Source organism: Gavia stellata, chromosome 13 (genome assembly GCF_030936135.1).
Source record: "Gavia stellata isolate bGavSte3 chromosome 13, bGavSte3.hap2, whole genome shotgun sequence".
Classification (NCBI taxonomy): domain Eukaryota; kingdom Metazoa; phylum Chordata; class Aves; order Gaviiformes; family Gaviidae; genus Gavia; species Gavia stellata.
Genome location: NC_082606.1, coordinates 21,117,990 through 21,141,440, shown reverse-complemented (window position 1 = coordinate 21,141,440; position 23,451 = coordinate 21,117,990). Strand labels below are relative to the sequence as shown.

The following is a 23,451-nucleotide window of genomic DNA, read 5'->3' as shown; positions in this document are numbered from 1 at the left end:
GCTTTTCCTGCGCGGAGCATAAGCGATTGGAAAAGCAGGCGGTGCTTGCACTTAGAGTCGTAGCTTGCAGAGCGCTTACTCATGTCTCCTCCTAGACTTTGCTCGTTTGATCTTGCGTGCATCCCAGGCTGTTAAGTTTCACCCAGGTATCTCTGTATTAACTCAAGAATTTCAGCTTAATCCAGTTTTGCTCTGGAGAGACAAGAGAGAGGTTAATTCCTGATCTTTTCCACAGACAGATGATTCATTAGACGAGAGGTACTTAAGTGGTCCTAACAGAGAGGCATATCCCACGTTGCAGTAGGAGAGCACTCTGGGGGAAGGATTTATTCTCCCATCTGTCCTGGGATAGGAATTGTTCCTGACAGCAGCTCTCATGACCAACAGTGACCTTCAGCATGGCTAACTAGCCAACCCTCTTAGAAAAAAGGACTGTATCTTATATAGGACTTGGTCTGGTGTGAGATGCTCAGCAACTTTTCAGAGCAAAGCACCCGTGCCCCTCTGATCTCCTTCACTGATATCTTTTGCTACTAGAAATACATTTAACAACACCAGATCTTCCCTGATCCTGGCAGATAACTGCTGAAGCTCTGAAATATCAGATCTAGTAAGAAAGGTTTATTAACAGAGCGCTGTGAGCGGTAGGAACAAACTGAGCAAGATAAAGGCAATTGCGTAAAGTAATGAGTTATATGGAGAATTTGTGGGTTCCAGTCCAGATGGGATGGTCACGTCTAAGCAGCTGGGATCCTCTGTACACAGAGGCCATGCAACAGCTCCCAGAAACTATATTTAAAGTATATTTTTTTAAAAAAAAAGGTTTTACATCTAATTTTGAAGTCTGAGTAGTTGGCCAGTAGTGTATTATCTTGCCCACTTTCTTCATTTTGGTGAAGCTCTTCACAAGTTTAGCCACTTTCACAGTGTAGTGCCCCTGTTTTCAGCTCTTGGATCTTGTTACACCTTTAAATCAATAACGAAACCCCATTTCCATATTGTCGGGTAGTAACTACGCACACCTAGTGTTCAAATGGTGACTTGGCCTTTGTAAATGCTTTTTCTTCTTAAGCTAATGCCCATTCAACTAAAGAAAACGAAGCAAATCCCAGCAGTCTTGCTTGCAACCCTCTCTTTCCCATTCCTGTGCTTTTTAAGAACATCCCACCCCGTTACTCCTGCGTCGTCACAAACCACCCTGCAATGGGCAGTACACGTGGTGACAGTGCTTTTGTGCGCCAGGTACTGAAGCAATGTTGGTCTGTCAAAATGTGCCTTTGAATTTGCTTTGCCCAAGAGAAGTAGGTGTCAACAGCTCCTATTGCAGTTTCTCGCTGTTAGAGTTTTTGTATCGACTAGTTTGTCATTTGCTGTTGCGTTCCCTTGGGTAGCGGAGGCTAATTCTGCCCTCCAGGCCTGTTCTGAGGTAGAAAAAGTGGCATGTTTCTACTGCTGATTCAACGAAACAGTGACACACAGCAGCACTGCTCCGCTTTACGGTCCAAAGTGTGTTTGAAATGGAATAAATCTTGCAATCCTGTTAAAACCATGCCAGAACACTTTTCAGACTTGGTAAATGTTAATAGCAGGCTGACATGAGTTTCTTGCAGGCTGTCATCTCTAGCTTTAGCCACCTTGGGCAGGAGGATCTGCAGGAGGTATATGGCCAAAATCTGTGAGGCTCCTTCTCTCCTTAGGGGGGAAAAGGAACCGATGGTCAGATCTCCAGGATTATGTTTAGTATGGTCCCTGTTTAAGCCACTGATCCAGGAGCAGAAAGTCTGTGTTCCCAGATCTTTTAGAAGAGTCACTTTTACAGGATGAGGTTGCCAGGTCTTCGAAGACTTCAATTATCATGCTGTAATTCCATCTGCGACCTTAATAAAGATGGTATCTTGAGGGGTGATCTGCTTTCGTTCTCCTTTTGCATACTGTGGGCTGATACACGAATGTTTGCATTTTTGGCATTCTTGATTTTTAGGTTTTCTCTTAAAACGAGAAGAGAGGCTGTATGAAAGTCAAAGGAAGTACAGTCAGTCGTCAATGCAGTCGGGGTAGAATTTGCGCAGCTGCCAAAATGAGGTTCAGACATTTTACTGTGTGATACAAAATAAATGTTTAATTCATAGTACATAACACTTTAAATAAATATCACTTGGCCACCCTCTAATGAGGATATGCTTGACCATTGACAGCTCGTATTCTGGGTGTAGTTTCTCTGACTAGTTTTTATGGCAGACTGTACATTTTTAGAAAAATAACGTTCAAAACACAATTCATTTAATCTTGTCTAAAATGAGCCTTCAGTTTAGTAATATCCCTACATTTAAATTGCTGCTTGAAGACAGCCTTCAGGATTAAACCTGGCTTTTATAGAGCAATAAACTGCAATGTCGTATAGTGGGTGGTAGCAACATATAGCTACTGTGTACTTTTAACTAAAGACCTTGATGTTTCTCCTCCATTTTCCTTTCTTGAGAGATGTTTGCTTATTCCCTGCATCCCATGCCATGCTGGTTCCTCCTGCATGCAGGTTCCCTAGGGCTTTACACTCTGCTTAAGGAGGGGAGCAGTTATTAAATTTTTGAGCCTGGCTGCACAAAGGAAACAAAAGTTTGTTTAGTAATTAGTCTGTTTCTTGAGGGAAAGAATAATGCCTGTCTCCCTGCTTTTTGTCCGATAACTAGATCCATCTCTTGGACTAACCAGCCAGAGGTTACATTGATACTGTGCCCTCTCTTTCTGGGAAGACAAGGGAAGAAGGTAGGATTAAATGAAGGAAGATAAGGGGGGAGGCAGTTCTCAACCAGCAGCAAATGTGCTCTGTGGGGCTGTGGCCTCCTGCAGTCCCTCCGACAGCTTTTCATATCAGCTCCCCCTGGTTTTATGTCTGCCGCGGGACCCACACGATGCTGATAACTGTTTGGCTATTTCAGTTTTGCTAAGGAGGGCTTGGCAAGTGATCACACACCTCTCCCAGCCGTCTTCCCGGACTGTATTTACAAAGGGGCTGTAGCTCTTCCATGTAGTTCTTGCGCGGAAAGCGTTGCCCGTTCTGCCGAGGAAACCTGCTCCAGAAGCTCGCTAGCACCACTCCCCCATCTTCAGGCACAGTTGTTTCTGCTGCTTGTGTCGATGCCAGGACTTAAACATCAGGGGAACCAGGATGTTTGAACTGTGAGCTAATCTACTCTTTAAAGATGTTAGATAATGTAATAAAATAGCTCAGCGGTGCATTGCAATTACCTTTCACATTTCGTCATCCTTCTAAAATTTTTGTCTTCTGAAACTAGGACTATATTTTTAGTACAGTGCAATCAAAAATGTCTGGCCAAGAACCTGATATAGTACCTAGGAAAATGGAAGTATTCCTTTAAATGTCTTCCAGAGCTGTGGTTTCCTCTGAGTATTAAACTCCATTTGTTATGTCCTGATTACATACTTTGGTCTGGATTATATATGGCTTGGATTTATAATTCCATATATATAGACAGTTTGATCTCTTCCTTGTTTTTTTAATAGCAGAACGCACAACCTAGACTTTTATTTTAGCATGATGTAAGCATAATTATTTAGTGGGCAAGAGAATAAAGATTACATTCTTTTGTTTGCCACTGAGGCTTACAGATTATTATTGTTTTTTTCTTCATGGTTATGACCAAAAGATTCATGCTATTAAAACTCTAACCATTATGTCAGGGTAATGGTTTCTGTAACTTGCAAGTGAAGAAGGAAACCTAATATAGAGCCGGCTAACTCACCAGTGGAGTGGATTTGGCATCATTCAGCAACGACACGAATTGGTGTATCTCTTACAAACCTGCATCTTGGTGAGTTCACATAGTTCACTCTTTCTGGCATTTTGTAGCACTCAGGGCACAAATTATTAGCAGTAGTCCCAACTACTGTCATAAACTACAACCCCTTACCATCTTCTGCTCTTTTCAAGTCGTCGGTATATCTCTCTTCCTGTAAAGAAATTTCCAGGCTGGCATTTATCACACAACTTGCTATCGAACGTGGTATCTGTGCAGACCTGCTGTATCATCCCCTGCGGCTCATAAAGCTCCAGCTGCCACCTTGAGCAAGTCATTGGCTATCGTTACTGCACACCTTCTCACGCCTGTGAACCATCTGATGCCTGTCTAGTTGCTGTCCTATGGAACATAAAGCAAAAGCAGAGCAGAGCAACTCAGGTAAATGTCCTTTCAAGACAGTTTCCGATCTCAGTACTGAGTGGGAGTTGCCTGAAGGATGAAGATGAGAAGGGTGTTTCGGATAGGGTTGTTTTCTGATGTGTGCTTTTTGATGTTGTGGGATTGTTTTACTCTCCCAATGTATTTCAGCCCTTTGACAAAATGAGAGAAGCTGACGTTTAATGAGTTGCATGGTTTCTTTCCCATTCAAAGTGGACAGGAGGGCTACACCACAGAAAAAAACAACCTACGAGGAGCCCAGGAAGCTGGGCTTTCAGGGCCAGGAAGACTTGCTTTGACCTACTTCTTGACTCGTTGCAAGTAACATGCTACATCTGCTAAGATGACGCTGTTACTCTGCTAGTGGGTCACAAAACCTGGACACTCATCCTTGCTGCCAAAGGGAACAGTGCTTTGCGTAACGGGAAGGCAGCAGCAGGCAGGCACCAAGTGTGCTGGATCTTCAGGTTTGGGCCACGTCACTGCGGTTCCAGCCGTGAAACCTCTTTCTTAGAAATCCTCCAAGTGTGAAATCCCAGACTTCAAGAACAGGCAGTACTTTTGTTGAAAATCAACGTAAAGCAATGAGCAATACAACATGTTTTGTAAATCACATGCGTCTGTCTCCTCACCCGTCCGAAGTAAGGCAAAGAAGTATCCTTTCTGAGTTGATGGATTTAGTGGAGTTTGTATGTGATTTCTTTTAATGTGCTTCAAATTAGTCATGGTGCTTTATTTCCTAGGCTTCATTAAGCTTGTGGTCTGACCACGTTGTGATAGTCACTCCTAGCAGTTTACTGAATACTAGTTTTAATATCCGGATATAGATTTCTTCAATATCCTGCAATGCATTTTTCAGTGCTTTTCTGGATGATGCTAATACCGAACAGTCTGTGATGCACCAGGCCCCCGAGCTACATTTTAAGGTTAGCATAATGCTTTCCATCTTTCATCTTTGCGCAACACAGACTGCTGTTATGTTTTGGGGTTTTTTTAGGACATAAACTACCCGAAAGGAGCATCTTGCTTAAAAAGTACTGTAAGATGACACAATGGTATTGTAAGCTTGCCTTTTCTGGTCTGCCATTGTGCCTTCTCCCTTCTACTCTCCCTCCGTCTTTGCCTATCCTTTCCTCCTCTTTTTTTATCTGTGGGAAATACCATAACGGTGCACTGTTTCCATGGAGAACAAAATGCCCGGGAGATCATCTCTGTATTCTTCTGCCTTAAAGCCCTGTAGAAACAGATGTCATACCAGGGGGAAAAATAAAAGTTCTCTTTTGACAGTTTGCTGAATAAAAAGATGGCACACTGAATAGATTGGACTTGATTTGTCACCTGTGTTCCTGTGGCACTACTGAATTAGCTGTTAAAATTTCTGTGAAGGTAGAAAACAACTATTTTGCAAGTCAAGAGGTCAAACTTCTGTCAGAGGCAGAGGGTTGTTATTCGCTTGTGTGTATTGAAGCAGTTTTGGACCAGGTGTAGATTTGCCTTCTCCAAACAGAAAAAAGCCTTTGAACATATTACCATTGCCTTAAAAATAAAAAAGAAAACTATCCCCTCGGGTGTTTGACAGGAGGCCAGACCTCAGAGGACAGCTGAAGAGAGAGAGACAGGTTTCTAACATCTGTTTCGGGTGGGTGGATTGTATTTGACTTTGGCATTCGCATCAAGGCGAGGCAAAGGCAGCAGAGGCATGGCTTGATAAAAAGCATGGTCCAGCACCCTGCTTGCTACCCCGCTGGCCCTTTCATTGAAAAAAAGCCAAACAGTGACAGGCAAAACAGCCAAGAAATGAGGGGTGAGAATCCTGGGGTACATGTATAGCTCTTTCTGTAGACTTTAGAGAAAAATACTGATAATGCTGGATTTGGCATCCAGAATCAGGTTGTTGCTATAGAGTATGCCCTTGATAGATGTCCTTGAGCGGAGTGAGAGCCTTCCTCCCACCCTGAGCTCTCTGGGTGCCTCTAGGCCCTGCCAGATGAGCTGCGTTTTGTTTTAAGATGCCAAGAGTGTGTCAGTGCCCACCTTGCTTTCTGACACGAAGTGCTGCCCCCAGGGCCGAGTCAGCAATGGGGAACATGTCCTTCTGCCACCAGCTGAGTCTCTTTGCAAAAACTTGCTCTCAGTAGCGGTTTTAAAGCCAGCTGTCGGCTGTGAGTTGCGAGTACACCTATTTGCTCATCGGGTTCACGTCAGAGCCATTATTAGCTCCAGCTCAAAACCACACTGAACTCGGGAACAACCTGCAGTTCAGATGATACAAGTATATCTCAGAAGAGTACTAAGGAAAACGCAGCAGAAAGTAGTCCTGTGTGTCCCTCTGAAAGCCCCATTGAAGGGCTCTGGCTCCCTCGTGGACGTGCCTTTGTGGGACAGCAGAACACAGTCCCCATCCATGCACCCTGCCCTCCTGGGCCAGCGGCCCGCCTGCGTCTGAACCGCGGCGATTTATAACGCCCCGAGGAAACGAGTACCCGTTTCAATGCAGCTTTAAGCTGTCAGGCTGTAAATTGTCTTGTTTCAGGAGCTACTTCAAAGCAGCCCTGCCTTCCTGCAGTAAGGAGAAGGCTTTTTGGCAAACTCAGCCTAAGTCATTTGCTATTCATGAGTCAAATCCCTGAAATGTCCTCGATCAACAACTAAAAATGGGTCATAAAAAGACAAGGCATCGCTGTTTGGTGAACGAAGCTGCTAACTCCACCAGCCTTCTCCATCTGTTGGCTAAAGCTGCTTCTGCTTTCTCAGCAATGGCTCTTCCTCCCTCCCTGCCTTCCTCCGTTGTGCTCAGCAGTGTCGAGCACCCACAAGGTTTCCCAGAGCAATGGGACTTTGACCCGGTGGTCAAACCCGCTCAGATGATCTCCATGTTTCCCTGCTCCTCCCATTGCCCCTGTCTCCCAGATGAGCGAAAAGTGTCGCTGGGATAAGGGGAAGTCACTACTGAAAATGTTAAAGTACCCCCAAGATGACCAGTGTCTGAATCCAGAGGGGCTGCAGCCTTCAAGGGGGAGGGAAGAGAAAGAAAGCTCTAGTTGGGTGCGAGCGGAGGCTTGCAGGCTGCTGGAGGGATGGAAGGACCGAGCAGCAGTGGCTGAAGGTAATGGGCACAAGTTTTGGAGCCAGGTCCGCTCTCCCGAAACTGCACCTGCGGCAGCTTGGTTGCAACCAGCAGAACAAAGGATCTTCCAGGTCGGAAGCAGAGGAACAAAGAAGACCCTAGGAAGGGACCAAAAAGCTCTCCATGTGTGCGTAGCTAATGTTCAAAAGGGCGTTCAGTGTGTTGTGTGAATAGCAAATCCTTCACCAAGCTTGGGAATATTTGAGGCAGTTTTTAATTTTTTTTTTCCTTTACATTTCTAATGGTGGCTAATGCATTTACATTCAGCATAACTGGGTTTATCAGTATCCACATCTCCAGCTTTAATTTAGGGCATTACAAAAGCAGCAGTTGAATATTCTTTTTGTCAAAGCTAGATGATGGATGGTGTACATCAGCGAAGCTTAAACACACCCGCTCAGAGGTGAGGCCGTTGGTTTGACAGACCATGTGTAATGCAAGAGGCACTTGGTTACAGAGTGCTGCAGAATTACACTGCTTGTTACTTTTCCAAACTGTGCCAGACAGCAAACTTCCAGAAAACCTCAGACCATATACAGTTAGCCAGCAACACTATGTGAAATCTTTAACCATATTTGAACGAACGGGCTAACTTGGACACCGCGAGGAGGGAAATGCCAGTCTGCCTGACAGCTCGTTTTAATAATGAGAAAGTTGTTCCACTGACAGGAAGACAATAAAAGCTGTGGCTGCATAGAAAGATGTTGCCTTTCTTCTAGTTCAGAGCATAGATGAAACTGCAGAGGAATGGGCTGGTCCCAAACCTGTGCACGTGCAGCCATGCTTTTCCCTTCGTTCCCTGCTTTTTCCTCCTTTCGCTGCTTTTCTCTTCTTTCCGGGGTGTTGAATCTGCACCCACCCTGCGAATCCTATGCAAATGAGGCTCCAGTTTGCGTTAGTAAATCACTACTTTCTCCTAAAATGTGCCTTATTTGAAATATATTATTCCTTGTGGTTCAGCAAAGCAAATAATAAAAATAGATGACCTTTGTAGTTAGAGCTATTAATGCACAATTTATGGGGCTTTCGATGTACAGGGCATGAAAGTCAAATTCTTGAGAGATCATCAGCCCTCTGAATGGGCAAACTTCCTCTGCTGTTCTCCCCGTTGATGAAGGAGCTGTATCTTTTATAAGCAAACTACTGTGTATTGCACGTATTTTAGATGGCAGAACTCTCTGAGGCGGAGACCTTGTCATTGTCTGGTTTTGGCAGTGCCATGTCTATGCTGGACGGTGTACATATGTTTTTCGGCGATGAGACAAAGGGCAGATTTTGCTTTTAAACTCAGCACAGCATAGTGGGCAGGCTTTAAGTCCTGTGTGGTAATGATACGAGCACAAGAAAAACACTTTCGCAATCATGGCATCTTGCTGTGGAAATTCTGTTACCGCATGATGCTCTTTACCATCGCAGCCTTCTAAAGCTGCGTTATCCCAGGGCCAGGGCTCAGCTGCAGGATCCTCCTGGGCTGACTGAAACATGTGGCTTCTCCACATAAAACAAGGGTTTGTGGCTTTATTTCCCTCCCCTCCTCTGAGCAATTACTAAACAATTCTTTTGGCAAAAAAAAATGTGCACGCGTTTAAAACGCACACTTCAGAACAATGCTGTGTGGCTTTAGTGAACCCTGGAAGCTGTCATCCTGCACAGCTCCCCGTGTGAAACGAGCTGGTGATTGAGTCCAGGCCCTTGTAGACTGTCTTCAAACCAGCTCCAGAAATGGTGGCTCTGGCTGAAAAAACAGATTGAAGATGAAGAACCGATCTGAGCTCGCAGGCTGATGAAAGAGGAGCAGTGAAACCATCCGCCTATGTCACAAACGTTACATCTGTATTGGGCACCGGTACTGCGGGAGTTTGTAAGGAACTCCATAGCTTGTTCTTATTTTCCACCGACAGGAATAAAAGGAGATGTTCTTTTAAATCCAGCTTAATTTAGGAGAAGCAGCCAGAGGATCACAGAGCGAGTTCCAGCTTCATTGCTGGATGCCTTGGAGGGGCGTCCTGCTGACACCGGTCCCGGGCAGGAAACCCAGCGCTGCCTCGTGCTGCCGGCTCCCCTCCCGTTCAGAGCAGGCCAGCCTTCAGCAGCAGCCAGCAAAGGCAGGCAGCCTTGCTGCAGCGAGTGGAGGGAGATCGTGGGCCTCGCTGGGAGGCTTTCTGCTTTTTGGGGGGCTGATATATAGTTAATCGCAGGCCCTGGTGCCTTGTACGCAGCCACAGCGGCTCTTCCTAAGCTTGCTGAGCTGGAGGGGTAGCGGGGACACAGGATGGCCAGTGGCCTTCAAACTGAATTGCTAACAGGGCTGGCTCTCAGATGGGGGGAAGTTTTCATCTGAAAGAAGTCAGCTGAATCCCCATGGAGCTCCCTATCACCTGCAAGCTCGGAGTCACTGCATGTCCTTTTTGCTAAAGGGCTGTGGGTGTTCAGTCACCTTAAGTAATGGGTGTCTTCAGCACGACCCTGGAAAAAGCAGTTAGTGAGCACCATGTTGGAGCGCTCGTTAAACTCCAGGCCTGGAGAGGAGAGGTGGCTGTGCCATCCAGTTAACACCACAGCTACTCAGCCATCACCTTGTCCTTTGTGGCATTGCAAACCAGGCGACACTGGTGAGGTGCGAGCGGAGCCAAGCGTTGATCCAGCGAAGCCAAGTGGATGGAATGAGCCCACTCTCAGAGTTTATTTAAATGCTGGCTTGCTCTGTCTTTCAGACATCCCTGCCAGCATGAGGTGGTGTGCAGCTGCCACCTCCTAGGGACAGGTCACCACCGATTTGGAAGGGGCTATGGTTTCAAGAGTGTGTCCTGAACAACGTCCCTCTTTCCAGCTGCTCACGTGGCAGAGACGCAACGCAGCAGCACCCACGAGAACCGCTGTTGTGGCAGCTGGGAGGAGGGCTCGCTAGCAGAGAAATCAGAAATCTAATATATTCCCAGTTTTCTGTCAATTTTCATTAGCCAATATTGATGCTGCTGGCAGAGAAGTGGTTTTACCACCGGTTGTCAGGAAAGCATAAAACAGACTGATTCCTGAATGCAGTTATGAAAGATGCTCTGTCACTTTGAGGCTGTTGCTGGCACTGCAGGTTCAAAGGGCTGCAGCTTTGACACAGGCAGTTCAGCAGCTGGCCTTGTCTTGAGGATTTTATTCAGCATTCCCAGCTCCCCTCTCACCCCTTTCCAAAAGATCTATTCCTGCCACGAGTCTTTGTGAGGGATCAGAAACAGCAAGCATGGCCTGTTGCCATGTAGAAGGGAGCTGTGTCCCTCCTCATCTAAAATGGTGCTGCTTAAGCTACAAGTGCCAAAAGTCTTGAAAATGAATCTGGTTTTGAAATACACCTCCACTTTTTTACACCCAGGGAAGAACTGCAGCAGTAGCTATTGTGAGGCCAACTCTTTGCCTAATTAAATTCACAATAATCTCCTGTGAAGGCTCAGAGAGATTTAGAGCTTTGCGCTGATGTGACTGCTTCAGTACTGTCCTTCAGCCCGGACCTGTTACCGTGACATCGTCTCCATGTAGGGCACTGTGTACCTACTCAGGGGTGGGGGTTCCTGAAACATCTTGCATTAAAAGAAAGCTGTGCTGGTGATGGGCTGGATCCTGCAGCCAGATCCACTGGGGCTGATCCTTCCTCCAGGGTTCTTGCAGAATCTGGTGTTGGCGGAGACCTGGAGACCTGATCTGGTGTGTGCTACAAAATCACTGCTGTCCCCAGCCAGTCTGGCAGAAAGGCTACACTGCTTTGGCTTTATTTCTGTTGTTGGACCGATGTTGAAATGATGCCTGGGTGCCTAGGCTGCAGCTGAGGTTTCTCCAAGCAGAAGGTTTCTTCTCCACCCCCTGTAAGCAGCAGCTGGTGGTGGCCTTGCCAAGTGTTTGGGGACCAAAAAGGCTTATCATCCATCATGGCTTGCAACTCCTACAAAACCACTGGATGTGGAAAGTAGCTCCCAAATAGGAATCTTTGAATTCCATGGACGAAAGTATTTCTAAGTGATTACATTACTGCCTCTTGAAAACACATGGTGGAAAATCATGCAGCAGTCCAGAAGAGGTCTTCTCTTCTGTAGCCTCTGCGCAGAGGAGGTTGCATCCCTCTAACGCTGTTTCCAGCATCCAAAAAAATATTTGCCAGGGTGTCAGAAGCTTTCTGCTCATCATCTCCATGAAACTACCCTCCAAGGGTCATGTGCGGCTCCTCTGAAATCTTAACACTTTGCATGAGAAAGAGCAGATACCGACTGCCAAGGCTGCGGCTCTTTCTTTCATGGGCCTGTTGAAATTCATAATGAAAACCAAGTTTTTCTTGTACTCTGCCTGTACTGCAGACTCTGAAAGTGTGGAGTTGACAACAAGGAAAAGAAATCCCGAGACGCAGTATATTCGGTGGGCAAGTAATTTGGCATCACCCCTGAGTCTGGCCTTTAAATGAACGAATCAGCGGCGAGTCGCTGTATTCCTGGTTTTGTTTGGATCTGGGACAGAGGCAGTCCCTCTCTGCTGGAGAGGGAGAGCTGAATCATTTGCCCCGTGGGTCAAAGCCTTAACTTGAGCAAGGGAGAGCCATGTGCAGAACAGCAGTTTGCACCAGGACTCGTAATTTGGAAATTATGCTAGAAACAAATTTTGAGCACACTTTCTCAAGAAATAGCAATAATTAGTCATTAGCACCTATGATCTTCTGCTTCTTTAATAGCCGTAGGATAGAACATTTGTTAATATTTAGTGGTGTTTTACTTGTTTTTGTTTCTGTTAAATCAGAACCTTTTGGAAGTACAGCCCGCAATTGCATCCAGCTCTCCTGAGGTTTGCACAGTTAAATCTAAATATCCTAAAAGGGCACGTTCTGTTTTATCTGGTTACTCCTAAGGTACAAAATGCTTTCAGGTTGTATTCTGGTTTATGCTTTAAAAACATGAAGCTGTGTCTCTAGAGAAGCAATTCCAGGCTTTATGGAGTGCACAGTGGCACCTGTGTAGTTTGTGTGTCAGATACACCCAAGGGGAAGGATGTTTCACTAAACGAGCAACTATCTTCTTTTGAGGGTGTTACGTGATTGCGCTAGTCTTTCTTTTCTTTACACAGGAGGTCTGATTCAACTTGTCTCCCTTGTCCAAAATAGGGGAGACCTGAGGAAGGGATCCTTGCTGCATGACGAAGAGGAGACCAGGATCCTGTATCGTCATTTAGACCAGGAAGATGAAGCTCAGTTTAATGCAGGGCCAGGAGGAGGGAAGTTCTCCTCTGCTTTGTAACTGGAGGATCTCAGTTCCCAAGTGCCGTGGATTGCTCCCACGTGTAGGTTTTGGGTAATGAGATTATCAAGCTCAAGGTCGGAGGTGAAATACATGATGCCAGTTTTGAAGGCACATGTATTTTTGCAGGTTTTCTCCTTTCCGTTGCCAAGCTGGGAATACTTTAAAGGCTGCTTGGTTTGAGAAATTGTAAATGAATAAGTAATTCTTAACCTCTTCTTGCTTAAACAAGAAGGGCTTGGGAGAAGGACAGTTGTTTAATTAAACAGCTGCTTGGTATTGTTAACAAAAGATTGAACTCCAGCAGTAACTCTACTAACTCACAGATTCTTTGGGAATTCAATGACCCTGAGTTTGCTGTGCTTGAAACTTGCCTTAGATACTTGGCTTCCTTTCTCGAATACTTTGGAGAGGAGAGCAGTGCAGAAGGCACTGCGAGGCTCTTGAGTGAGACAGGCGCTGTTTCACTTAGTATCATATAAGAAGAGGCAATTGTGTTGTATAAAATAAACTTCTTGCTTCAGAGCATGCCTGGAGTTACTGTACTCAGAGGTCGCAGTATATCACAGCTGGGTCTGCCTCTGCTTCTCTAGCAGTCTGCTATGGAAATTTTGAGTACTGGCTGTTCGGGATGTCCAGCTGATTTTCTTGCCCCTCTTTAATTTATGAAACAAAGCAAATGCAAACCAGTGGTACATGATGAAATCTGTGTGAGAAGTAACTCGTCTGAGAGATCATGTCATTTAATCGTGCTCCAGAGCTCAGGGCTTCGCTTGTCAGCTGATCTCCCAGCGCCGAGTGGTGTTTCCTGCATCCTTTCCTGTAGTGGCAACTGGGGAGGTTAAAGGGATGAATGAGTGGCCAAGTTCACTGGAAATGAGTGTTTATCCATTACTTCCCTGTGTTTGTCTCCGAAGTGGCAAAGCTATGTCAGTGCAGCTACAATTATTTCATACAGTTACTTGGGATGTGGCTGCAAAACATCTTTCATTTCACTTCAGCCAACTGACAGGAACTGCCCCCTTGCACCGCTACGGCTGCATCTCTGGAAGGAGGAGCGAGGAGGAGAGGGGGCGAGCATCCTGCGTAGTTCTGGCAGCAGAGCCGTGGAGCAGCATAAGGGCTGTCCCGGCACCCTCATTGCTCCCATAGGAGAACAGCTCTGCACCAGCTGCAGAGAGGGTCCTGTGTGCTCGTCTCCCAACTGAGGTGCTCACGCGGTAGGTGACGTTAGCCATCTTTCGAGCTTTTAATTAGTTGGGCTTTGTATTTAAAGCACATCTTGGGCATTTCGAGGCCTGCCATACAACATGTCTTGTCCATGATTGCTTTTCATGAGACTTGTGGGGCTGCGTTTTCTGGGCTGTGGTAGTACAATCTGGAGCTGTGAGAGAAAGCCCTTGGGGGCTAATCCATGGCTGCGGGCCAGTTTCTGCATAAACTGGTCTTATTTTTAAAGTCCATTTTCTCCAGTACACTTTTTTTGGCCTGCAAAAGACTTCTTCATTTAAAACGAAGAACATAACACTCTCTCCTTTCAGTTGGTCTTTTGGACACGAGCCAGTAGTGCCCACAACAGCTGTACCACAGTTTAAACATTCAGTCTCTAATGGTTTGGGGAACATTAGGGTTTTTAAGGCTTCAACAGGTCTAGAGTAAATAGTGGTCAATAAAGAGTAGCTCTTCTTTGTATCCCTACACTCTCAGTGCTCTGCGCTAGAATAAAGCATGCTTAGAATATAATCATTGCAAAATTAATATCCATGAAAGGTTCTTTTTTTTGAAAAGAATCATAGAGAAACCTGTTTCACTAAAAGAAGAGTTTGCAAGAGTTCAACTCACAAGAATCTGGTAACAGACATGGGGAAGTTTGCACGTAATGTCTGTTAGAGACGTGCACATTCTGGGCTTGTGACGCTCCCCACGTGTTTAATGGCTGCTACGTGGAAGGAGCAAATACATTACAGGTATTACTTTCTCTGTTGTCTTCTCCCACCCACCTGTTAATGATGTGCACAGGAGGTAATTACGATTTTTTTGTCTTCCTTATGGCATTCCAGTATTGCGTGGAGTCGAAAGCCTGCGTGTGCTGATAGGTAATATTTGGCATAGTGTTTTGGTTCCAAACGAGGTAGAAGCTACCTTACCAGTGATGGGCGATAGTCGGGCTTTGCCCTTGTTAGTCATCAAATCCAATGCCGAGGACTAGCGCTGTCTTAATGATTTAAATGGATTAATGTTGGTGGAGCTGTCAAATTGTATGGAGGGAGCTGCTCATTTCTTTCAAGTTTTGTAGATGTGGCTGAGAAGATGCAATCCACGTGGGGCTCCTTATCGTGAAGGAAAGCCTGTGGGCATCGCAGCACTTCTGCAGCATTGGGTCAGTGTCCGCAGGCACCTCAGCCCAGGAAGGGTTAAATTGCTCTGTTGGCTGCTGGCCACTTGGACTTCATTTACAGCACTTCATGCCACTGTGCAAAAATAGTTTGTAAGTCATTATACTCCCTGTAGGGAATTATTAACCCCCTCCGATACCCTTCCCTGTGTTTCCTACCAGTGTGGGGTGTACCTTGGTCCCTGGATGGGGGATCAGGGCTGCAGGATGCTGGCACGTCCCGTGCCTGCTGCATCTTCACAGAATCACAGAATCACAGAATCACAGAATCACTACGGTTGGAAAAGACCTGTAAGATCATCAAGTCCAACCTGAAAAACAAAAAAACAAAAAACAAAAAAAAAAAAAAACAAAAAAAAAAAAACAAAAACCACACAAACAAGCCACGCAAGCCAACCACCACACAACAACAACAAGGCACAACACACCAAAAACCAACCCACCCAACACCACACAGCACCATGTCCATCAAGCTACATCCCACAATGCCACATCCACACGCTCCTTGAATACCTCCAGGGAGGGTGACTCTACCACGTCCCTGGGCAGCCTATTCCAATGTTTCACTACTCTCTCGGTAAAGTACTTTTTCCTAATATCCAGCCTGAACCTCCCCTGGCGCAACTTGAGGCCATTTCCTCTAGTCCTGTCACTTGTCACTTGGGAGAAGAGACCAACACCCACCTCTCTGCAACCCCCCTTCAGGTAGTTGTAGAGAGCGATAAGGTCTCCCCTCAGCCGCCTCTTCTCCAGACTGAACAACCCCAGTTCCCTCAGCCGCTCCTCATCAGACTTGTGCTCCAGACCCCTCACCAGCTCCGTCGCCCTTCTCTGGACACGCTCCAGCACCTCAATGTCCTTCTTGTAGTGAGGGGCCCAAAACTGAACACAGTATTCGAGGTGCGGCCTCACCAGCGCCGAGTACAGAGGCATGATTACCTCTCTGCTCCTGCTGGCCACACCATTTCTGATGCAAGCCAGGATGCCGTTGGCCTTCTTGGCCACCTGGGCACACTGCGGGCTCATATTCAGCCGGGTGTCGATCAACACCCCCAGGTCCTTTTCTGCGGGGGAACTTTCCAGCCACTCGTCCCCAAGCCTGTAGCGTTGCCTGGGGTTGTTGTGGCCAAAGTGTAGAACCCGGCACTTGGCCTTATTGAACTTCATCCGGTTGGTCTCAGCCCATTGATCCAGCCTGTCCAGATCCCTCTGCAGAGCCTTCCTACCCTCGACCAGATCAACACTCCCTCCCAACTTGGTGTCGTCTGCAAACTTGCTGAGGGAGCACTCTATCCCCTCATCCAGATCATCAATGAAGACATTAAACAAGACCGGTCCCAAAACTGAGCCCTGGGGGACTCCGCTTGTGACCGGCCGCCAGCTGGATTTCACCCCATTCACCACAACCCTCTGGGCTCGGCCATCCAGCCAGTTTTTTACCCAGCGAAGAGTGTACCTGTCTAAACCACGGGCCGCCAGCTTCACTAGGAGAATACTGTGGGGAACAGTGTCAAAGGCTTTACTGAAGTCCAGGTAGACATCTTGCTGAATGCGAGGAGACAAGAGGGACGCTGGAGTAGGAGAGGGGGAGGCTTCATAGGAAGAACAATGGAAGTGCCAGCCTTGCAAGGCATTCTTCTGAAAAACAGGATTATCTAAAAGCCTGGCTACTGGGGTGCTTCTCATTAGTTGCGCTGCAGGGTTGGCCGGAGCGCAGGGTTTGTTACAGTTGTCACCTTTTTGGCTGGAGCAAGGTGGCCGTTAATAGATGTTTCAGTTGTGAATTGCTTTGTGTTGAAGCACCAGTAAAGTCTTGTTTTATTTTCAGTTCAGTTTTTGAAGTTAGCTACTTTTTGGAAGAGGCAAGAAGTAGTCTTAAAAGTTCCGAAGTTAGCCAGCCTAGCTAAGAGGTTACTCCTGCATGACAAGCCAGAGCTTTAAAATACGCTTGTTAATTTTATTTAGGGATGTTTGCTAGGGGTTCATATCTCTCCTTCCGTTGGGAAGTTTTATAATGTTTTCCTACCCATCGGTATTCTATTAAAACTTTGTTGTGTAATCTAAAAGCCTTTCTGCTTCTCATGGTTTCCTCTTGCAGCTAATTCAGAATGCCCTAGATGGCGATTTTGGAATAAATGCATTCAGGCTGCATGGTCTTGATTTTGTTTTCTTATAAATTCAAAACAAGATTTGAAATTAAGTCCTATTGTCAATTTTCGTTTAAATAATAGTTGCCTAATGACATGATTTAAGAATTTTTATCTGATGTCACAATACTCCTGGGAAAGCCTGTGTCTATAGTTGTATTGTAGTTAAAATGTCAGTGAAATCTCCAGCCTGTTACCATATGCATTTAATACTTCTAGTGAGAGATATATATATATATATATATACACACACACAGTGTTAGAGAAGATAGATCAGTGGCGTCAGTAAAAATATACATGTGGGTCCTGCAGTGTTGGACTGGTCTTGTTCTTGCTGTGTGAGCTCTCCGTTGTAATAAATTGTGCTTACAGGACTAACCGTAAGCAGGTGTGATTTGAGGTCTCCTGGAGCCCTTAACAGAAGCAGCGAGGTTCGAAGTGGACAAAAAATAAAGTGTTATTAGTAGAGGAAACAATATAGGGATACAAATGAAGAACAGTCTTTGGGTGAGTGGGAAAAAACATGCTTCTCAGGAAAGCATGAGGTTCATTCAGTTTGGATAACTCTCAGCTGAACGTAGGATTAGACCAACTAACCTCTGCCCGTAGCACTTCTTTAAATCTCTCATGACTTCTAAAGGGATGTACATCTTGACAGGCAGCTGATCTGTGGCTTGCCAAGAGGCCATCGCCAAGATGTTCTCCTTTGGCCGCGTTGCTGTATGGGATCTATCTAATAAGAGGCAGCCTCTGGCCCGAGTTGCTCACAGACAGCATGAAAGCAGCAGGAATCACTTGGGGAAGAACGGGCAAGAAGGTGAACTTGAGCAGGAATGGAGAAGGCGTGGGGGATTGGTGATGACCCATGAGAAAAATGTCCTTTCTTTCTCAGTCTGGCTGACATTCCTCCCTCCCTCCTTTGAAATGAATTACATTTATTCAGATTAAAATCCACGTGAGCAGTTTCAAGCATATGCGGCTTGTTCCTGTGCTGTCCACAGTGATACGCTGAATTTCAGGTTTCAGTATACGCACATCTGGTGTGTTAAGATAGTGGCAATTAAATCCAGGTGTAAGTTTATCCCTTAGATTCAATGTCTGTCCACAATAATGGGAAAAATGCAACTGAAGGCCTAATAAAACAGGACTTCTGCTGGGTCTCAACAGCTGGTAGAAGCATCACTCGCACTGTCTGTTAAAGGGAGGCTTTCGGTGCCTGTGATTTTCTTTCTAGCACTCCCTTTAATTGCCATCATATTTGACTCATTCTCTCTTCCATTTGTCTTTTGGATTTTAGCTCTTTGCTAATCTTTATAGCCGCCTTACATGTGCTTTATTGACTGTATTACCTATAGCAAATTCTGCTGCCAGTAACAGATTGGATCCTATATCAAATGAAGCTGTCATGTCAGCTCCTCTGGCAGGTTGATGACATTTGTGTTGTGACATCGAATCAGCCCGTGATCTTTCTAAATGTCCATTGTCTAGGCTGATATGTAACGAGGGGGTTTCTTTCTCTTGTTTTGTTTTGGGGGTTTTTTTCAGCTTCTTTTCCACTCTATCATCCTGGTTTCCACATGCCTTTCATTATATCAGCTACTGCCTGACCTACTGAAAACTGTAAAGCTGGTTTGCCTGCTTTTCTTAAGTTCTCCGTAAGGCTTCTGAATCTAATCTTAGCTCGCTATCTTCTTGTTTTGAAATAGCAATTTCCACTTTAAGGATGCTTTCATTCTAGTGTACATATGCATCCTGTATTACCTGCCTTCTGGAACTGCTGCTGGGAATCTCAGGTGCATTTGACTTTCTGTTGACATTCTAAAATGACAGGGGAACAGTAGCTTTGCCTTGCAGCACTTGAGATAACATATTTAGCATCTTGACTAAAACATTCTGTAAGCTGGATTTTTAATGCCTGAAGAGCATTTGGGTGTACCGGAGACAGTGTCATCATACTTGCGTACTATGTATATGGCATCCTTTTTTATGTTCTTTATTACTGTTATTCTTAAAGCCCATGGGAGGCAGAAGAGTTTTGTAGTGAACACTTCATGGGGTTTTTTTTCCTGGTGATGCTGTATTGTGAAAAAATGAGCTTACAATCCACTTGCTGCTCAGTTGTTTGGCCGATGGTGATATCTCTAGAATGGGCTGTCATAAATCCCAAATCCATGGTAGATGTTTCTTTTACCAGTTTACAATGAATAATCGTCTTAATTTCCTTGAATAGCAGCTGGTATTGCTACAACCTGTGCCTAAACCCGAGAAGAGCTTATTCAGAAAGCCTTCTAGCCCTGCGATCAAGGAGGAATTTTCTCCCAGTGGGGGCTGCGTGGGCTAACTTTCACAAGGACAACACTGCCGAGACACTAACTTCTCCTTTCTCTCTTCTAGATGCAGCAGCTGTTTTATGAAAATTATGAGCAGAACAAAAAAGGCTATATCCGAGACCTGAGGAACAGCAAAATACACAGAGCTATAACTCTGCACCCGAATAAGAACCCCCCGTACCAGTACAGACTTCACAGCTACATGCTGAGCCGCAAGATAGCAGAGCTGCGCCACCGGACTGTACAGCTGCACCGGGAAATTGTCCTGATGAGCAAATACAGCAATACAGAAATCCACAAAGATGACCTGCAGCTGGGGATGCCACCCTCCTTCATGCGATTCCAGCCCCGCCACCGGGAAGAAATCTTGGAGTGGGAGTTTCTTACCGGCAAGTATTTGTATTCGGGTGCCGACGGGCAGCCCCCTCGGAGAGGAATGGACTCTTCTCAGCGTGAAGCGTTGGATGACATTGTTATGCAGGTCATGGAAATGATCAACGCCAACGCTAAGACCCGGGGGAGGATCATAGATTTCAAGGAAATACAGTATGGCTATCGCAGAGTCAATCCAATGTACGGAGCAGAGTATGTTCTTGACTTGTTGCTTCTGTACAAAAAGCATAAGGGGAAGAAGATGACTGTCCCTGTCAGGAGGCACGCGTACTTGCAGCAGACATTCAGCAAGATCCAGTTTATGGAGCACGAAGAGATGGACGCCAAAGAGCTGGCCAGCAAAATCAACCAGGATTCTGGATCCTTGTCTTTCCTCTCCAACTCACTGAAGATGTTTGTTCCCTTCCAGCTCAGCAGATCAAAAGTAGAGAGGAAGGAACTCAAAGACAAGAAGATCAACATCCTGATTCCTCTCTCCGGACGTTTTGACATGTTCGCAAGGTTCATGGGGAATTTTGAAAAGACATGCCTCATTCCAAACCAGAACGTCAAGCTGGTTGTCCTGCTTTTCAATTCCAACTCCAACCCTGACAAAGCGAAGCAGATCGAGCTGATGAGAGATTACCGCTCCAAATACCCCAAGGCTGACATGCAGGTTTTACCGGTGTCGGGGGAGTTCTCGAGGGCACTGGCTCTGGAAGTCGGATCTTCTCAGTTCCAGAACGAGTCTTTACTTTTCTTCTGTGATGTTGACTTAGTGTTTACCACAGAATTCCTCCAGCGGTGTAGAGCCAATACAGTTTTGGGTCAACAAGTATACTTTCCCATCATTTTCAGCCAGTATGATCCAAAGATTGTTTATAGTGGAAAAGTTCCTAGTGACAATCATTTTGCCTTCACCCAGAAAACAGGTTTCTGGAGGAACTATGGCTTTGGTATTACCTGTATTTACAAAGGTGATCTTCTTCGAGCAGGTGGCTTTGATGTCTCCATCCAAGGTTGGGGCCTTGAAGACGTAGACCTATTTAACAAAGTCATTCAAGCTGGCTTAAAAACTTTCCGAAGCCAAGAAATTGGAGTAGTCCATGTGCATCACCCTGTTTTTTGTGACCCTAATCTTGATCCAAAACAATATAAAATGTGCTTGGGGTCCAAAGCTTCAACTTATGGGTCCACACAACAGCTGGCTGAAATATGGTTTGAAAAAAATGACCCAAATTTTGGGAAAAGCAGCAATACTAATGGCTCAGTGAGGACAGCCTAATGTCCAGCTATGCTGGAAAAGACTTTTTTTTTAATTATCTAATTTATTTTTGGGAAAATGTTTTTTGATAATTCACTTTTAAAAGACCACACAGGATATATTTTAGAAATCATCATTGTTTTCTTACAAAGCGCTCGTTTTGAGAAGAACAAGGCCGTTGGTTTTTTTGTTGTTGTGTTCTTGGTTTTGAACAAAACTGTGATCAATATTTGCCTTCAAACAAAAAAATTGTTTAAGAGTTATCTGACCGATCAGCGGAAATCTGACTTGAATTAGAATTTCCTTATGAACAAAAGATTGTTTCCTACCTTTTCCGTTGCTGTCTTCGTTGCTGGGATTCTGTAAATTGGGACCTGAGCGTGCAAGCCAAGTGACAAAACGCTGTATCTAAATGTTTTGTTGTGACTGCTACCGGGCAAAGATTCTGCTTCTTTTGTTAAGGATAGCCGTTACATTTTAATTTGCGTTAGAACAAAACAAATCAGTGTGGCGATGATAAGGGTATTAATCGCAGGAGGTTTTTTTTCCAAATGGCTGATTGTTTCAGTTTGAAAATACACTTCCACTTATTATGGCCAGGCGACTTCAAGGGAGGGAAGAAAGTAAGCACAACCTGCTGTCCGATTAGTCCTTGTGGCAATTTTTGTCTTTTATATTTGGTCCATATATACGGACGTAATGTTTTAAGAATCCGTGATGGGTTCTGCGTATTATCCTCAACCGCTGTCCTGTCTGGAGCTGAGACGGTGTGATCAAGAAATGCTGAAGCGTAATGAGGGAGGGGAAGAGGACGGGAAGTGCGAATCTCTTGCAGCAAAGCGACAGTACGCAACGAACAATTAGAGATCCCTAACGAGAACTTTGGAAAATCTTCTATACCGAGTGTACTGCACCTGATTGCATTGATTTTGTTCAGTCGGTTACGTGATGTTAATGGGAACAATTATTACATTTGATAACTAGTTTTGTTTTGGGATTATTTTTTTCTGTATCTGATAGACCGTTAATTTATTTAATATCCATTGTTTTAGGTTCTTGACCTTTCCTTGAATATCTGTTAGTCATTTTAATATTTTATATATATATATATGTGTGTGTAAATATATATATATATATTAGGAATGTATTGCATCTTCTCACTGATAAGGTAGTGTACATCATACTTGCAGTAAATGATCTCCAAAGATTACTTTCTAAAATATTTTTTTCATCGATCTTTTTTTCCCAAATTTCTTTAACATTTTTGGAATGACTCCAGTAAGCTTAGGAATTTTTTTTGGTATGCTAAGAGGAACTGGGGATGGGGAGGCCAAATACAAGGAAAGTGTGATCCCTATGAATTAACACCTAGCAAGGTAAGAGAAAAATACACAAAATAAAGTGCCTTAAAGCCAGAAAGGGAACCCTTTACACTGAGACTTAGACAGTGAATGGACATTGTCATTGAAGCAGATGATCTCTTGAGACCCGCCTACCTGTAAATATCTTGCTCAACAGAAACAAAAAAAGAAAAACCAGCGAACAATATATTTTTCTATCGTATCCTCCAGCACCATTTCGTCTCATTGCTCTCAGTTCCACTTTGCCTACTCTTTGGGAAGTGGAGACTAGTGAAGGAATGGAGAAAAACCGATGCTTAGGTTGTTGCCATGTCTGAAGGGATCTTACGGAGTAATTGCTATTCCAGTAGAAGAAATAACCATTGTTTACACGTGTATGGAATATGAACTGCAACTAGTGTAGAGTCGATGTCTTATAATGTTCATCGTTTTTTGGTGACAGTCCCAAGGATGTAGGTACTTGGATGGTTTCAGTGCATGGAAAATCTTTTTTTTTTTTTTTTAAAGACTTGCTTCTAAGATGCAATAAAGATTTTTTATTTGCAATCGGAGCTCCTCATGTCGTCCGCCTCAGTCCGTATCTTTTCATCCAGCATAGGCACAGCCATAAATGTAAAGCAGTTTTGGGAAGTAAGTCCAGATAAAAGGATCTCCCTCTTACAAAGGGTTTTGACCTCTTAAGTTGTGTTTTGGCCCGGGATAAACTTCATGCCACGTACCTTGGGGAAAGGGAAAACAAATCCATTCATCTGACTCTGGTGTACGCTCCCGTTGCTGCCCGCGCTGATGAGCTGTGCCATTCCCTGGGGCAGCTGGTCGCCTCTAACGGAGGTTTCTGACTTTTTCCTTGTGAAAAGATTAAAAGTGCTTGTGCTGTCTGAAAACGTCCGTAACTATACATTTAAAATGCATATGATGACAAGGCGTAATAATTTCATAATGTTTTGTGTATTCAAAAATAATTGTGTTAAGCACTTACTTTTAATAGCGCTGCC

General features: G+C 44.8%; 1 protein-coding gene across 1 annotated transcript in view; it reads left to right on the top strand.

The window, feature by feature from the left end:
* The window catches only part of CHSY1 (chondroitin sulfate synthase 1), a 79,440-nt gene extending 56,335 nt beyond the window's left edge, over window positions 1-23,105 (top strand). The window contains exon 3 of the mRNA XM_059823731.1: window positions 19,524-23,105. Coding sequence (XP_059679714.1) covers window positions 19,524-21,116 — 1,593 coding nt within the window. The 3' untranslated portion in view covers window positions 21,117-23,105. The remainder of the gene's footprint in view (window positions 1-19,523) is intronic.
* The last annotated feature ends 346 nt before the right edge of the window (window positions 23,106-23,451 follow it).